The sequence below is a fragment of the Typopeltis vanoorti genome, chromosome 10 (genome assembly GCF_054136105.1).
Source record: "Typopeltis vanoorti isolate ZY-2024b chromosome 10, IOZ_Tvanoo_1.0, whole genome shotgun sequence".
Taxonomy (NCBI): Eukaryota; Metazoa; Arthropoda; class Arachnida; order Uropygi; family Thelyphonidae; genus Typopeltis; species Typopeltis vanoorti.
The window spans coordinates 130,089,869-130,109,110 of NC_143558.1; the positions used below are offsets into that span (position 1 = coordinate 130,089,869).

General features: G+C 36.9%; 1 protein-coding gene across 1 annotated transcript in view; it reads left to right on the top strand.

Annotated features, from left to right (window-relative positions):
* Tudor-SN (Staphylococcal nuclease domain-containing protein 1) overlaps nucleotides 1–19,242 on the top strand; it is a 271,338-nt gene that overhangs the window by 167,072 nt on the left and 85,024 nt on the right. The window contains exon 13 of the mRNA XM_090399685.1: nucleotides 45–233. Coding sequence (XP_090255811.1) covers nucleotides 45–233 — 189 coding nt within the window. The remainder of the gene's footprint in view (nucleotides 1–44; nucleotides 234–19,242) is intronic.

Consider the following 19,242-nt stretch of genomic DNA (forward strand, 5'->3'; position numbering starts at 1 on the left):
CAGTAATATAACCACTCACTCTAACAATGCTTCTCTTTATTCAGGTTGAAATAGAAGTCGAAAGTATGGATAAAGCTGGGAACTTCATTGGTTGGTTATGGGTAGAAGGAAACAATTTGTCAGTTGCACTTGTACAAGAAGGATTTGCAAGTGTACACTTCACTGCTGAACGCAGTTCTTATGCTAGACCGTTGCAGATTGCAGAAGACTCGGCAAAGAAGCAAAGGGATAAAGTTAGTAGATATCGATGTAGTTTGGAGTGTGCTTAAATTTAAATGAATTAAAATTAAACAAGTAAATAACATTTGAAATATATTATTTTATTCATTGTGAGTACCTGAATTGATGAATTATTTTCATTTTAGAGACTTAAATAGTCTGCATTTATTACATGCTATTAGAAAGTGTTTTATTAGCATATAAAGTTTCGTTTAAAATGAAGTAAGAGAGCCAAGCCCAAGTATATGAAATCATTACTACAGGAGGTTGAAAATGAGAATTTGATAAGAAGTTCTTTGTTTTTTAAGAGGTACTTGTGTCGTGAAAACTGTCTGCACATAGACACAAGGGTAAATGAAATTAAAGAATAACATAAAAAGCCAAAAAAAAAAAAAAACAAGCCTCATTTTTAGACAGACCATTTATTTAACTTGAGTGATTAAGCCCTTCTTTATCTTCCTAATTTGAATTGGAATGACCACCTCTCCATGCCAAAAACCTGGTAGTGTCTTATTCATATTACATATCATTAATTTTTTCCATCTCTATATCTAAGACCCGTGAAAGTGGTATTTGCATCCATATTGTTAAACTGCCCACAGAAAGATTTTTAAATTAAGTTCTGGTCTACTGCTTGAACTTTTTAAAGGATGCCTTTCTTCAACCGACTCCTAGGTTTGTTGATTTCTGGACAAGTAAGTTGGTTTTTCTCCCATAAACTCAACAAAATTGATCACGGTATTCACACTATTTCAGACATAAATATATCTATGGTTATAGCTACCAGATGGCAGCATTTGTCTGCTGTACTGTTTACTATGCTGCTTAAAATCGTTGATAATCTGGACCAGCTATATCTGATTGGATAAGGATATACTGACTTTTCTTCAGTCTTCAAAAGTTAGATAGAGCTAAACAACCTTGCCTACTCCTTTTGGAAAATAAATGATGTTAGCAGATTTTTTTTAAATATAACTTGATACATAAGTTTACTGTCAACTCAGTACATGATTTTAGTAGTCTTTGTGGCACGTGACCCAAGGCTATCTTCCTCTCCCTCTCTTATTCCTTGCTCTTCTATGATTAAAAAAAAAAAAAAAAAAAAAGTGTGTGTGATATATATATATATATATAAATCAGATTTATTCCTTCTTCCCTTTTTCTTTTTGTGTTCAATGTGCAAAAGATTATAATAAATTTAGTTTAATCCACCTCTGGGCCTGGCTCCCACTGAAGAGACCTCAATAAAGGTCAAAACTAGTCTGGGTAGTGGCCTTTCCCTTAATGCATAACATTATACATATCTGCAAGGAGATGTGTTTTGCATTATGGGAGATACTGAGATAGGAGTGTTGGTAGCTTGTTCCACCTTTGCAACGAGTTGCCTGGTGTTGTACCACTTTACCCCAGTCCTGAAGATGCTTTCAGGTGAAAACTTTGTTTGCACACACTTGGATAAAGGATTAAACTAAATTTATTATAGTCTAACCAAGTGAAAAATAAACTTTCAACGTGCAAAAGATTAGTTTGTCGGAAAGTGCTGAATTGCAAGTTGCATATCATAAAACTAAGTTTCCTTGAAGTTTTATCTAGTATAACTAGATCAACAAATACTAACGTAGCCTAGAAAGGTATACTAAAAAGAATGGCAGCTACTTCTACAGAATTTTTTTTTTTTAATCAATCACAAGAGAGGTTACAAAACTCCTAACACAGTTCTGTACTGTCTATGAGTGAGTCATCAGGAAGAAAGATGGGAATCTGTTTAACATCTTTGTTGAAAAGCTGGGTGTTGTATTTATTTTCAAAACAGTATGAAGAAGACTGTTCCAAAGTAAATGCAAAATTTGTTCCATAGGTTTGGAGTTCAAGTTGTTTGTGAATGTTAACTAGTGGTTCATATTTTTGCATTAGAGTGGAAAACAGAGGAATGGTAGTAGACGTTGATGGAGCAGTGCTCTTGAAAGTGAAAAATGACAGTGCAGAAGCAGAATGTTTCTGAGGAAGTCATCTGTTAAGTCCAGGGGTCTTCAACCTTTCAAGACAGTGCAGGCTGCATTAAAAATTTCAATGAAGCCCACAGGCCACTAAGCTATACTGTGGTATTTAGAATTGTAAGATGCTTTCCAGATTCACAAAGAATGCTGTGCATTTGATACTTTACATAAAATTCTATAGAAATAAACAAACTCAGCTTTAAGAGCATAGGTAGGAGTTGGGATCATGATAAGTAAATACAATCAATACTTGAAAAAAGATAATTTAATGAAGAAAACATTCATTTTTTACAATGGCAATGGGCAACTTGGCAATGTGGATGTTGGCATCAATGTTGGAAGTCGCTATGTGCAGAGTATCCTCGAGATGTTGGTCCGTAATCTGAGTTCTTGTCTTAGACTTCACATGCTTCATTCTGGAGAAGAACTGGTCACATAAGTATGTGCTTCCTAACAAAGCACACATCTTCAAAGCATGCCGGCAAAGATTAGGGAATGTGTCCTCAGAAACGTAGTGTTTGTAAAATGTAAGCAAGGGCACATTGAATAATTTTTCTTTCAAAGAAGAGTTGTTTTGGAGTTCAAGCAGCTTCATTTTAAATGAGCCTGGCATTTCGGCAGGATTGACACTGATTTACATTGAAAATAAATCTGAAGAAGACTGTTGGTTACAGAAATCACTAAATCTCTCTTCGAATTTACTTCGCAACACAGCTAATTTTGTATTGTATTCATCAAGAGACGAACAGTTGGACTCAGTGAGAAGCTGAAAAGAAGTTGTCTTTTTTTGGGAGTTGTCCCTCCCAAAGTTTGAGCTTGGCCACAAAAGCTTTGATCTTTGGATTGTAGCCGCGTATTTAGGTCATTCATATGCAACAAGATGTTAGTCACAAAGGCAAAGTCTGTCATCCACTTTGGATCGTTAAATTCCGCAATCGGATTCCCCTTGGTTTTCGTGAACTGCTATATTTCGCTTCTTAAGTCAAAGACTTTTAAGAACCTTCCTTCTGCTCAACCAATGCCAACATTATAATAAACCACATTGCCGTGATCCGCTTTGCTCTCTTGGGTCAAAAACTCTTGGAATTGACGATGATTCAATCCTCTTGCTCAAATCTCAAATCCAACAGTTTTTGCACACAAATTCTCCTGGTGAATTAAACACTGATAATGGACGAAATCTTTTCCTTCTAGTTCCGGTTCTTTCTGTAGCAGCACAACAAATCCTTCGTTCTTTCCCACTATAGCAGGAGTACCATCAGTTACCACACCCTAAAGGTTGGTTAAGCTGAGGTCTAAACGCTGGAGCATTTTCTTGGTGGCTTCAAGAATATAAGTGCCTTTTGTCGTTCCCTTCATAGGTACGAGCGCTACCAGTTCTTCTGTCACATTGAATTGTTGATCAATGCCTCAGACAAAGATAGCCAGTTGTACTGCATCCCTCACATATGTGTGCTCATGATGCGAGCACAGATGTGAAGAATACAGCACACTCATCTTGCATTAGATAGTCTCATCTAAAGCAAGGGAATATGACGTAAATTCAGACGATCGTTTTTTTAAAGTTCCTTCAATGTCGTTGCCAAGTTCTTTGACACGTTGTGCTACAGTTCCTTATTATTTGGGCACAGAATATCCCCAGCAGCAATGAAATACTCTTTCACAAACTTGCCGTCCGAGAAGGCTTTTGATTTTTTAGCAATTTTTTCAGCTATTACATAACTTATAAGAGTCAAAGCTGTATGACTGAGAGGAGACCTCAACATAGCCTTTAAAGGAATGCAGAGAACCGACCAGGGCTTCTGACCTAATGTCCAATCCTCACCTTCTCGTGGTGCACCCGGTTGGGTATCTACTTGGATACTGAACGAACGAGGATGGGCTGGCAATTTGGGATTTAGTCGACCAAATTGTATTCTTATTGATTAAACCAAAATAAGAAATGATGATACAATGTGACAAAATTTCATGTCGGCTGGGGCGTCGCCCGGTTAAACAAGGCCCCCGTTGTTTTCGCCAGAGAACCAGGGCGAACAGCGAAAAGTCAGCTACTGGAACAAATATGAAAACACACCCCCAACTCAATATCACCAGAGTTAAAGAACAGTGCTATCAGCATTAGAAGCCTGAATGGCAAAGAAATGGAGATAGCTGAGGAATTAGATAAGTACCAGATCAACATAATAGGGGTGACTGAAACAAAAAAGACAAAAACTGGTGAGATCTTTCTAAGCAATAAATGCAAAATGTTATATTCAGGCAATGACAATCAAGGAAAAGGAGTAGCCATAGTATCCAACACAAAATACGAGGCTAATCTTATTTGTGCCTATCGTCCCACAGAAGGTCCTACTAAGGTAGAAGTGGAGGAATTTTTTGATGCTTTAGAAAAAGCAACTGACCTCACAATGAAAAAGGAAAAGTTGGTCCTTGTTGGGGATCTGAATAGCAGAGTAGGAAATGATTGTGAGACATACAAAATTATGTTGGAAAAATTTGGAGAAAAGAGCAAAGCTAATAATAATGGCAAATATCTGTTGGATTTCTGCTCAGGACATGGACTAGTTATTACTACACCATGATCCAACATAAAAATGTGCACAAATTCACATGGAGAGAAGAGGCAAGCAAAAAGAAAAGAAAGAATAAGAAAAATTGACTATGTTATTGTTGATAGTGATGTTTTCTCCGTGGTGCAGGACACCAGAGTGTACAGAGGGTTTGAAATTGGAAGCGATCACTATTTAGTCTTGAGCAAGATAAAATTGAATTTCATATTGAAAAGAATAACATGTAAGAAAGTTTTAAAGCAAATAAAAGTTGAGCAGCTCTCAGATGTGAACTGTAGACTAAAATACACAAAGATTATTAAAAAAAAAAATAAAAGAATTTGAGAACAGGAATCAAACCTTGGAGATTCAGTGGCAAGCCTTGAAGAAAGCCCTGATTGATTCAGCTAGAGAGGCATGTGGTGAAGTTGTCTGCAAGGATAGAAAAATTAGAACTCCATGGTTTACACAGGAAGTTAAACAGGCAGTGAAGGAAAAGAAGAAAGCATATTAAAAGTTCCTGTCAAATAAGTCAGCTTCTGCTCTTAGAGAATACAGAGACAAATGCAAGAATGCTAAACATTGTGTTAAACTAGCTAAACAAAAGTCATAGGAGGACTTTGGCAAGAATATAGAAAATAGATATCAAGAAGAAAGAAAGGGGTGCTTAAGGGTCAAAGCTGTATAACTGAGAGGAGACCTCCACATAGCCTTTAAAGGAATGCGGAGAACCGACCAGGGCTTCTGACCTAATGTCCAATCCTCACCTTCTCGTGGTGCACCCTGTTGGGTATCTACTTTGATACTGAACGAACGAGGATGGGCTGGCAATTTGGGATTTAGCCGACCAAATTGTATTCTTATTGGTTAAACCAAAATAAAAAATGATGGTACAACATGACAAAATTTCATGCCGGCTGGGGCGTCGCCCGGTTAAACAAGGCCCCCGTTGTTTTCGCCAGGGAACCAGGGCGAACAGCGAAAAGTCAGCTACTGGAACAAATCTGAAAACAAACCCCAACTCAACATCACCAGAGTTAAAGATCGGTACTATCAACGTAAGAAGCCTGAATGGCAAAGAAATGGAGCTAGCTGAGGAATTAGATAAGTACCAGATCGACATAATAGGGGTGACTGAAACAAAAAAGACCAAAACTGGTGAGATCTTTCTGAGCAATAAATACAAAATGTTATATTCAGGCAATAACAATCAAGGAAAAGAAGGAGTAGCCATAGTATTCAACACAAAATACGAGGCTAATCTTCTTGAATGGCAGTCAGTCTCAAGTAGAGTAATGTGGGCAAATATGAGAATGGGGAACTGGACAATGAGACTTATTTGTGCCTATGGTCCCACAGAAGGTTCTACTAAGGTAGAAGTGGAGGAATTTTTTGAGGCTTTAGAAAAAGCAACTGACACAATGAAAAAGGAAAAGTTGGTCCTTGTTGGGGATCTAAATAGTAGAGTAGGAAATGATTGTGAGACATACAAAAATATTTTGGGAAAATTTGGAGAAAAGAGCAAAGCTAATAATGGCAAATATCTGTTGGATTTCTGCTCAGGACATGGACTGGTTATTACTAACACCATGTTCCAACATAAAAATGTGCACAAATTCACATGGAGAGAAGAGGCTAGGAATAAGAAAAGTCTCATTGACTATGTTATTGTTGATAGTGATGTTTTCTCCCTGGTGCAGGACACCAGAGTGTACAGAGGATTTGAAATTGGAAGTGATCACTATTTAGTCTTGAGCAGGATAAAATTGAATTTCATATCGAAAAGAATAACATGTAAGAAAGTTTTAAAGCGAATAAAAGTTGAGCAGCTCTCAGATGTAAACTGTAGACTAAAATACAGAAATATTATTGAAAAGAAAATGAAAGAGTTTGAGAACAGGAATCAAACCTTGGAGATTCAGTGTCAAACTCTGAAGGAAACATTGATTGATTCTGCCAGAAAGGCATGTGGTGAGGTTGTGTGCAAAGATAAAAAAAATCAGAACTCCCTGGTGGACACAGGAAGTTAAAGAGGCAGTGAAGGAAAAGAAGAAAGCATATCAAAAGTTCCTGGCAAATAAGTCAGCTTTTACTCTTACAGAATACAAAGACAAATGTAAGAAAGCTAAACAGTGTGTAAAACTAGCTAAACAAAAGTCATGGGAGGACTTTGGCAAGAATATAGAAAATAAATATCAAGAAGGTGGCAAAATATTCTGGAGGTTGTTGAAGAAGCTTAGGAATGGAGGAAAGAGTGCTGTAAAAGGAATTAGAGATGATAAAGGTGAAATGAAAACAGGAGAAAAAGATATCCTTGAAGTATGGAGTAATTACTTTGAAAAACTGCTAAATGAAACAAGCAGTGATGACAGCACAGTGATAAAAAACACTGACCAGGCATGCAGTCAGGAATACATATCCATACTTGAAGTAGAAAAAGCCATCAAAGGCTTGAAATGTGGAAAGGCAGCAGGAGTAGATGATATTCGACCAGAAATGCTGAAGTATGGTGGTATAAGAGTCTTACAGTGGCTGCACTGCATAGTTCAGAAAGCCTGGACAGAGTGACGAATTCCCGACGATTGGAGTAGAGCTCTCATAGTACCCATATATAAAAAGGGAAATAAAACAGAATGTGAGAATTACAGAGGTATTTCCCTACTGAGTGTTCCTGGCAAGATCTATGCAAGTATACTTGAGAAACGGTTGAGAAGAATTGTGGAAGAAAAGCCTGGTGAAGAACAAGCTGGATTCAGGCCAAATAGAGGCTGTCAGGATCAGATCTTCACTTTACGACAAATAGTCGAGAAAGCATGGGAATATAATAAAGATCTGTATTTAAGTTTTGTCGATTTGGAAAAGGCATATGACAAGGTGCCAAGAGAGAAGCTATTCAATACGCTGCAGTTATATGCTGTCAATGGGGCATTATATCAAGCAATACTTAGTCTTTATTTGAGTTGTGAGTCAGCAGTTAGAATTGAAGGAAGTATGGGAAGATGGTTTAATGTTAAATCTGGTGTGAGACAAGGATGTACATTATCACCTCTGTTATTCATTATCTATATGGATCACATTATGAAGGAATGTGGTATTAAACCTGATATCAAAATTGGAGATGTTAATGTCAGCTCTTTGCTTTATGCGGATGATGTTATACTTCTAAATAAACCCGCTACAAGTCTGCAAGATTCTCTGACTAAATTGAATAGCTGTTGTAATAGATATGGTATGAAGGTCAGCAATAAAAAGACAAAGACAATGAAAATAGGCAGAATCATTGAAAATGTCAACTGTGTTGTGAATGGAGAACCTGTGGAACAAGTAAAACATTTCAGCTACTTCGGCACAATTTTTACTGAAGATGGTAAACTAAATATAGAAATAGACAACAGAATCAGCAAAGCTGGTATCGTGGGAAGTCAATTGAATAAATTCATATGGAATAAGAAAGAAATTAGTCGGAACACTAAATTAGCTGTATACAAGACTGTGTTCAAACCAATTTTAACTTATGGATCTGAGAGCTGGGTCAGAAGTAAAACACTTGACCAACGACTAGAGACCGCAGATATGAGAGTCCTGAGAAAGATTAGAGGCGTGAACAGATGGCATGAATGGCAATATCATATTAAAAATGAGGATATTAGGAAAGAACTTGACATTGTCAGCATCCAGGAATGCATTAGCAGAGCTAATCTCAGATGGTATGGTCACTTAAATAGAATGGGAGAGGAAAGATTAGCAAAACAAGTGTTCTCTGCCAGGTTGGCAGGAAAACGACCCAGAGGAAGACCAAGATATAGGTGGATTGATACGGTACAAAGTGCCTTAGACGATAGAAATATAAGATCTGATAATGTTGGAGTCTTGACAAGTAACAGACTGATTTGGAGGAAAATTGTAGATAGGAAGTTAGTAATGATGTAATTTTTTCATGTAGTACTGTCATATCCTGTACACCCCTTGAGGGTACATGGCAGGAATTTGATGATGATGATGATATCAAGAAGGTGGCAAAATATTCTGGAGGTTGTTGAAGAAGCTTAAGAATGGAGGAAAGAGTGCTGTAAAAGGAATTAGAGATGATAAAGGTGACATGAAAACAGAAGAAAAAGATATATCCTTGTAGTATGGAGTAATTGCTTTGAAAAACTGCTAAATGACACAAGCAGTGATGACAGCACAGTGGTAAAAAAATACTGACCAGGCATGCTGACAGGAATACATATCCATTCTTGAAGTAGAAAAAGCCATCAAAGGCTTGAAATGTGGAAAGGCAGCAGGAGTAGATGGTATTTGACCAGAAATACTGAAGTATGGTGGTATAAAAGTCTTATAGTGCCTGCACTGCATAGTTCAGAAAGCCTGCACAGAGGGACAAATTCCCAATGATTGGAGTAGATCTCTCATAGTACCCATATATAATAAGGGAAATAACACTGAATGTGAGAATTACAGAGGTATTTCCCTACTAAGTGTTCCTGGTAAGATCTATGCAAGTATACGTGAGAAACGATTGAGAAGAATTGTGGAAGAAAAGCTGGGTGAAGAACAAGCTGGATTCAGGCCAGATAGAGGCTGTCAGGATCAGATCTTCACTTTACGACAAATAGTCGAGAAAGCATGGAAATATAACAAAGATTTGTATTTAAGTTTTGTCGATCTGGAAAAGGCATATGACAAGGTGCCAAGAGAGAAGCTATTCAATACGCTACAGTTATATAGTGTCAATGGGGCATTATATCAAGCAATACTTAGTCTTTATTTGAGTTGTAAATCAGCAGTTAGAATTAAAGGAAGTACAGGAAGATTGTTTAATGTTAAATCTGGTGTGAGACAAGGATGTACATTGTCCCCCTCTGTTATTCATTATCTTTATGGATCATATTATGAAGGAAAGTGATATTAAACATAATATCAAAATTGGAGATGTTAATGTATTTATTTGCTTTATGTGGATGATGTTATAGTTCTAAATAAATTGGCTACTAGTCTGCAAGATTCTCTGACTAAATTGAATAACTGTTGTAATAGATATATGGTATGAAGGCCAGCAATAAAAAGACAAAGACAATGAAAATAGGCAGAATCATTGAAAATGTCAACTGTGTTGTGAATGGAGAACCTGTGGAACAAGTAAAACATTTCAGCTACTTAGGCACGATTTTTAGTGAAGATGGTTTTTAGTGAATTGAATGGTCAAAGCTGTATAACTGAGAGGAGACCTCCAAATAGCCTTTAAAGGAATGCAGAGAACCGACCAGGGCTTCTGACCTAATGTCCAATCCTCACCTTCTCGTGGTGCACCCTGTTGGGTATCTACTTTGATACTGAACGAACGAGGATGGGCTGGCAATTTGGGATTTAGCCGACCAAATTGTATTCTTATTGGTTAAACCAAAATAAAAAAATGATGGTACAACATGACAAAATTTCATGCCGGCTGGGGCGTCGCCCGGTTAAACAAGGCCCCCGTTGTTTTCGCCAGGGAACCAGGGCGAACAGCGAAAAGTCAGCTACTGGAACAAATCTGAAAACAAACCCCAACTCAACATCACCAGAGTTAAAGATCGGTACTATCAACGTAAGAAGCCTGAATGGCAAAGAAATGGAGCTAGCTGAGGAATTAGATAAGTACCAGATCGACATAATAGGGGTGACTGAAACAAAAAAGACCAAAACTGGTGAGATCTTTCTGAGCAATAAATACAAAATGTTATATTCAGGCAATAACAATCAAGGAAAAGAAGGAGTAGCCATAGTATTCAACACAAAATACGAGGCTAATCTTCTTGAATGGCAGTCAGTCTCAAGTAGAGTAATGTGGGCAAATATGAGAATGGGGAACTGGACAATGAGACTTATTTGTGCCTATGGTCCCACAGAAGGTTCTACTAAGGTAGAAGTGGAGGAATTTTTTGAGGCTTTAGAAAAAGCAACTGACACAATGAAAAAGGAAAAGTTGGTCCTTGTTGGGGATCTAAATAGTAGAGTAGGAAATGATTGTGAGACATACAAAAATATTTTGGTAAAATTGAGAAAAGAGCAAAGCTAATAATAATGGCAAATATCTGTTGGATTTCTGCTCAGGACATGGACTGGTTATTACTAACACCATGTTCCAACATAAAAATGTGCACAAATTCACATGGAGAGAAGAGGCTAGGAATAAGAAAAGTCTCATTGACTATGTTATTGTTGATAGTGATGTTTTCTCCCTGGTGCAGGACACCAGAGTGTACAGAGGATTTGAAATTGGAAGTGATCACTATTTAGTCTTGAGCAGGATAAAATTGAATTTCATATTGAAAAGAATAACATGTAAGAAAGTTTTAAAGCGAATAAAAGTTGAGCAGCTCTCAGATGTAAACTGTAGACTAAAATACAGGAATATTATTGAAAAGAAAATGAAAGAGTTTGAGAACAGCAATCAAACCTTGGAGATTCAGTGGCAAACTCTGAAGGAAACATTGATTGATTCTGCCAGAGAGGCATGTGGTGAGGTTGTGTGCAAAGATAAAAAAATCAGAACTCCCTGGTGGACACAGGAAGTTAAAGAGGCAGTGAAGGAAAAGAAGAAAGCATATCAAAAGTTCCTGGCAAATAAGTCAGCTTTTACTCTTACAGAATACAGAGACAAATGTAAGAAAGCTAAAGAGTGTGTAAAACTAGCTAAACAAAAGTCATGGGAGGACTTTGGCAAGAATATAGAAAATAAATATCAAGAAGGTGGCAAAATATTCTGGAGGTTGTTGAAAAAGCTTAGGAATGGAGGAAAGAGTGCTGTAAAAGGAATTAGAGATGATAAAGGTGAAATGAAAACAGGAGAAAAAGATATCCTTGAAGTATGGAGTAATTACTTTGAAAAACTGCTAAATGAAACAAGCAGTGATGACAGCACAGTGATAAAAAAACACTGACCAGGCATGCAGTCAGGAATACATATCCATACTTGAAGTAGAAAAAGCCATCAAAGGCTTGAAATGTGGAAAGGCAGCAGGAATAGATGATATTCGACCAGAAATGCTGAAGTATGGTGGTATAAGAGTCTTACAGTGGCTGCACTGCATAGTTCAGAAAGCCTGGACAGAGGGACGAATTCCCGATGATTGGAGTAGAGCTCTCATAGTACCCATATATAAAAAGGGAAATAAAACTGAATGTGAGAATTACAGAGGTATTTCCCTACTGAGTGTTCCTGGCAAGATCTATGCAAGTATACTTGAGAAACTGTTGAGAAGAATTGTGGAAGAAAAGCTTGGTGAAGAACAAGCTGGATTCAGGCCAAATAGAGGCTGTCAGGATCAGATCTTCACTTTACGACAAATAGTCGAGAAAGCATGGGAATATAACAAAGATCTGTATTTAAGTTTTGTCGATTTGGAAAAGGCATATGACAAGGTGCCAAGAGAGAAGCTATTCAATACGCTGCAGTTATATGGTGTCAATGGGGCATTATATCAAGCAATACTTAGTCTTTATTTGAGTTGTGAGTCAGCAGTTAGAATTGAAGGAAGTACAGGAAGATGGTTTAATGTTAAATCTGGTGTGAGACAAGGATGTACATTATCCCCTCTGTTATTCATTATCTATATGGATCACATTATGAAGGAATGTGGTATTAAACCTGATATCAAAATTGGAGATGTTAATGTCTGCTCTTTGCTTTATGCGGATGATGTTATACTTCTAAATAAATCCGCTACAAGTCTGCAAGATTCTCTGACTAAATTGAATAGCTGTTGTAATAGATATGGTATGAAGGTCAGCAATAAAAAGACAAAGACAATGAAAATAGGCAGAATCATTGAAAATGTCAACTGTGTTGTGAATGGTGAACCTGTGGAACAAGTAAAACATTTCAGCTACTTAGGCACAATTTTTACTGAAGATGGTAAACTAAATATAGAAATAGACAACAGAATCAGCAAAGCTGGTATCGTGGGAAGTCAATTGAATAAATTCATATGGAATAAGAAAGAAATTAGTCGGAACACTAAATTAGCTGTATACAAGACTGTGTTCAAACCAATTTTAACTTATGGATCTGAGAGCTGGGTCAGAAGTAAAACACTTGACCAAAGACTAGAGACCGCAGATATGAGAGTCCTGAGAAAGATTAGAGGCGTGAACAGATGGCATCAATGGCAATATCATATTAAAAATGAGGATATTAGGAAAGAACTTGACATTGTCAGCATCCAGGAATGCGTTAGCAGAGCTAATCTCAGATGGTATGGTCACTTAAATAGAATGGGAGAGGAAAGATTAGCAAAACAAGTGTTCTCTGCCAGGTTGGCAGGAAAACGACCCAGAGGAAGACCAAGGTATAGGTGGATTGATACGGTACAAAGTGCCTTAGACGATAGAAATATAAGATCTGATAATGTTGGAGTTTTGACAAGTAACAGACTGATTTGGAGGAAAATTGTAGATAGGAAGTTAGTAATGATGTAATTTTTTCATGTAGTACTGTCATATCCTGTACACCCCTTGAGGGTACATGGCAGGAATTTGATGATGATGATGATGATGAATATAGAAATAGACAACAGAATCAGCAAAGCTGGTATGGTGGGAAGTCAATTGAATAAATTCATATGGATTAAGAGAGAAATTAGCCGGGACACTAAATTAGCTGTATACAAGACAGTGTTCAAACCAGTTTTAACTTATGGATCTAAGAGCTGGGTCAGAAGTAAAACACTTGATCAAAGACTAGAGACAGGAGATATGAGAGTCCTGAGAAAGATTAGAGGCATGAACAGATGGCATCAATGGCAAAATAATATTAAAAACGAGGATATTAGGAAAGAACTTGACATTGTCAGCATCCAGGAATGCGTTAGCAGAGCTAATTTCAGGTGGTATGGTCACTTAAACAGAATGGGTGAGGAAAGATTAGCAAAACAAGTGTTCTCTGCCAGGTTGGCAGCAAAACGACCCAGAGGAAGACCAAGATATAGGTGGATTGATACGGTACAAAGTGCCTTAGACGATAAAAATATAAGATCTGATAATGTTGGAGTCTTGGCAAGTAACGGACTGATTTGGAGGAAAATTGTAGATAGGAAATTAGTAATGATGTAATTTTTTTCATGTAGCACTATCATATCCTGTACACCCCTTGAGGGTACATGGCAGGAATTTGATGATGACATAACTTATTTTGACGCACGCTTCGCTCTCTTCTCTCTGCCATTTAAGCATATCCTGCTGGCATTTTAAATCAATTTGGAGACTGACTTCACTTTGTCCGCATGAAGCTGATCTTGAACATGATCGAAATTGGATGCATGCTTTGTCTCAGTGTCATTCATGGGCAAATGCTGGTCTTGAAATTCATGATTGCTCTTGTTATCATTCAGGAAGCAAGAGGTGTGATTGAAGTCTGATTAGCGGAATAATGAATTACTGACCATTTAAAACTATATTTATTAATTTATGTACATTTAATCATACAAATACAACATTTAATCATACAAATACAACATTTATTTTACAAACGATATTCTTTCTTTTTCAATTTAGCTGCTTGAATACAAATTCTGCCCTACAGTTCTTCTTTATGAACTGGTCAATAACATGTTCATAAAAAGTTGGTTGTAACTTAATTTTCCCAAGCAACACGCACGCTTGTAAAGGCTGGCTGAAGCTCACTGGCTGCAGCTACTTTGACTGTGTATAGCCTGTTTAAGACAACGGGAAGGGAGCAGAAATGGCTATGTGTGCGCATGAAATTGCAGTGAGGACCTGGAAGCTCCCATATCCAAGCAAGCCAAGGTAGCTTTGACTAGACGAGCAAGCAGCGGCCTTCGATACACAATGCAAAGCTCGATTATTGCTGCGCAAGCTTAAGACATCGTCTACAAAAATAAAAGCCTAAATGGAATGTTTATAAATGCATGCATTTATTAACAAATAAATATTATTTCTTTCTCAAGTAATGAGCTTGCACAGCAAGCATGGAGAATTCGCCCCTGGTGCCATTTTATATTGTATTGTATTCTTTTGATACTGACACTTACTCACGACACATTGAACACACTGGCTTATCGTCGATTGGCACAAAAAGTACAAATTGGTCCACTTTTCATTAAAAACCCAACAAGAATCATTTGATTTACGCATTTTACTCGTAGACGCCATGGTAATGGAATTGAACCCAAAAAATTATCCAAAATGGCCGTGCACCAGTGATTATCTGCTGAACATGTCTCACACTAATAAAAATAGTCTAGCAATATAAAACCACAATAGGCTATATCTACACGATTGACTGACTGACTGTGGATGAGATCCTCTTGTATTTATATGATAATAACGAAGTATCGAGAACCTTTGAAATTTATCTAGAAGTCACTAGACAATGCACTCGAACGAACTACTGCTTCACACATCTACCTGTGACGTTAGTACTAGTACTTAAGTACCGCTTGGCGCTGGTAGATTGCTGAAGAAGCATGTCTATTTAATATTTATTTTTATAGTATTTTATGTAAAGTATCAAATGCATAGCGTTCCTTGTGAATCTGGAAAGCATCTTAAAATTCTAAATACCGCAGTATAGCTTAGTGGCCTGTGTACTTCATTGAAATAATTTTTTATTTAATCGTGTTTTAATGTTAAGTAGTTATTTTTTCAAAATGGCTGGCCAGCCACGGCAAAGAGCTCTGCGGTCAAAGAGTCTTCAATGCATGCCGTGGGACATGCATTGAAGACCTTTGGTTTAAGTGAATCATTGTTTTCTGTACATAATAGAGAATTGTTCAGAAGGTTTTGAGTGCACCACCACTTAATGTGAAAACAGTATTCCAAGGTCAGTCGAATTTGGGATTTATAAAGTGAAGTAGAAGTAGTGCGGTGAACAAAGTTCACCGCACTACTACTATTCTGTACAAATTAATAGAAAAGCAGTTCTGGGAAAGACAGATTGCTGTTTTGAATGGTGAGGAGATTAGTGGTTTATGACATTGGTTATAGAAGATCCAGAAACTTGTATCATTTCAATTCTGCAAGGTTTTCTTCATAGAAGAAGGTGAATGAAGATTATTATTATCATCAATAATACTACGAATAGTATTTGATAGTGAAGGTCATTGATATGTAAAGAGTGAGTGAAAGACCAGACTCCCTTAAATACCCTAGCACTGACAGAAAAAAACCATCCACCATGACAAATGAGTAACAATCCTGGCAATCCAGTTACAAATGGTATAGAGGGAGACCATAAGATGGTAGTTTGGTAAGAGGACCCTTAATGCAGACAGTCAAATGCCTTGGAAATATCAAGAACCGTCATGAGTCTTCCAAACTTTTTCCATATCCTGCATTCAAAGGTGGGTGAGATTAGCAAGGTGGTTTGCTGTGGAACGAGAGTGGTGAAATCTACATTGGTTATCACTAATTAATTGATGGGTTTCTGCCGTTAATGACTCCCATTGTTTTTTGAGAGTATTGAGGCAACAGCAATGGGATAATAGCATAGCAGACTTTTTTGGGTAAACCCATCTATTGGCATGCTCCCATGCTGTCAGGTAGATGTTCAGCTTCTGTAAGGTGATTCAGGATGGATGTTAATTCTGGAGCACAAGTTCTTACTACAATTGGAGAGATACCATCCAAATCAAGAAACATTAGTATCATATCTTTGAAGAATTTTCTGATGCAAGATTAGAAGAGGCATGCCGTGAGCAGTTTGTGGAAGAAGTGGAAACAGGGAAGAGCAGATGTTGCACCCAAAAGCCTTAGAAAGCACAACTGCTGTTTTGACAGTGACATTTTGCTTTTACAAAGACTGCTTAAAATTATTGCAGCTGTATGTAAGCTGAGTGAGAAGCCAGAATTTTTTACTTAGACATTGAATATATGCTGAATTTTTATTTTGACTGTGTTGCACATGTTTGAGTATCATAGCTTGAACAGAGGTTGGTGGGTTTCTAATGGCATGGAGACTGAAGTTCTTTTTACTGCAAGTGTTTGGATCTGGAGAGTGAAAGCAGTAATCATGTCATCGAAAAAAGGCATAGAAATCTTTGAGATTGTTCACACCATTGCAGTGCCATAGGGTATGAAGCTGAGACGGGCTGGAAAAAATTTATAGATAGAAAAAAGAAACATCGATAAGGTTATGGTAAGAGATTCTGAAATGAGAGGAAACATCTGGAGTGTACATGGAGGGAGAACTGATTAAGAAAATGTCTAGGTGTTGGAAGAATGGTTAGGATTATCTGGTATTTTGGTTGGCAGGTGAACAACTTGTGTTAGATCCTGAGTGATAGCAAATTATTTGGCTTTCTTTCCAGCTTAATCTGGAAAGTTAGAGAGGGCAAGCTAGTTTGAATTATGAATCCATTGAAAATAGTCTAACAGTTTGGGTAGTTATAGTTTGAAATCTTCAGAGGTAAATAATCAGGGAGCAACATAGTTGTCTGAATTAGGAGAGCATTAAAGTTAGCAATGAATATAATCTTCCTGCATGTTTAGTGTTTGTAGATTTTGAAAAACCATTGATTCTCTATATCAGTCAGAAATAATAAACAGCTTAAAACAACACGTCATGCCAGCAAAGTATATCAGATTATTAAAAATTGTCCTAGTCAAAAATTAACATCAGTGGAAAAATTCTCAATCACTTATTTTTTTGCGGGTGACATTTTTCTTTACGAAAAAAATAAAGAAGCTCAGGAAATGGTAAATGACTTTGACAGGGTAAGCAGGACAAAAGTTTCAAAGAGAAAACTATGACAAATTTAGATCGAACAGATAATCTTATTGAAATTGTGGATGACTATATTTGCCTCAGTGAATTAGTTTCAATGAAAAACAAGATAAGTAAAAGAATTTCATAAGGAAATCAAGCATTTTGGCTGTATAAAGGTTATCTATTAAGAGATTTGCCTGTATGCTTAAGAAAGCTATTTAATATGTGCAGTGTTACAGCATTTATATATGGAAAGGAGATAAGGGCAACAGCTGTAAAACTGCAAGACAGGTTGCGTGTTGCCCAAAGTTGTAGAGAAGAATGCTCCACATAACAAATGACTGGAGAAGTTTGATATTGTGATGTTGTGAAGTATTAAAAATGGAGATGGGCTTAGCCATATTAGTAAATTGCAAGACAAATGGTGGACAAAACTAAGCACTGAGTGGATGCCAAGAGAAGGAAAGGTCACCAAAGAACAAGAGGGAGTGGTGGTCTACAAAGGTTTGGCGGGAGACCTATATCTGGCAGTGGATGTAAAGAGACAAAAGAAAGGTTGCATGTGATGGTTTAAAATAAGACATGATTTTCTTGCCTTACTTTAATCATATGTAGAGCATGAGATCATATACAAGCTAAATAAATTTTGGCAAGGAATGTCAGATCTGACAAAATGCATTCTCTGCTTTTCTCACATCCATACATTTGATGCATTTGTAATAGCTACAGTTGAACTGCTAAGAATAAACTTTTTTTATGTAGCTCCTGTCCATGAAAGGTTTTTTGTAAATTGATAGTACATTAGTTCCTCGGTTGAGCTAAAAAAAAATTTTTTTTTTTTTTGTTTTTTGTTAACTTAAAAAAATTATACATTTATTTATTTATTTATTTTACATAGTGCAGAGGTACTGCTTTAGAGATCAGAAAACTTTTTCAACTTACTTCAGGCATCCTTAAATCAGGGTGCTGATTCTTACTGGGAGATCCAGTGCAACTCTTGCCTAAAGCTATATTCATAAATATTCATGCCCTGCATGAGATTCACACTATAGCCTTTTGGTTGGAGAGCAGATTCGAATAAGTTTGGTCAACCAGTCCAGGAAATATGTCATGATCAGTCACAGTATGAGAGCATAATACAGGTAACCCTAGTCTAATGCTGTACTTATACAACGCGGTTTCGATACGCAGTCTACGAATCGTGATATCCCTTGTTCAACGCTGTTTCGATATAACGTGGTATACAATTTTTAGTAACCCTTTATTTTTTTTATTTTATTTTATTTTTTCATATTTTTCACCACGAGACTTAAAAATCAAATTTTATCTTCCTTTTTAAATTTGTTAAATTTGTGTCTGCCTGTATCGCGCAAGTAGTTATAAGTATCGAATTTAGTTTTTTTGTATCACTGAATAAGGTACTGTACAGAGGGCTTTTGCAGTCGTGTCATTCTCAACAAATAGTGCAATTAGAGAAAGATGGAATAAAAACGGCGCTAACTAATAAATCACAAGTCCCCTCACACAGAAACTACTCTGTATAGACTTAAGCAAAACCATATGTTGCACCGAAACACAGTATCTAACTAAAAACTATTGTCATCATCAAATTCCTGACATGTACACTCAAGGGATGTACAGGATATGATAGTACTACATGAAAAATTTACATCATTACTAACTTCCTATCTACAATTTTCCTCCAAATCAGTCTGTTACTTGTCGAGACTCCAATATTATCATTATCAGATCTTATATTTCTATCATCTAA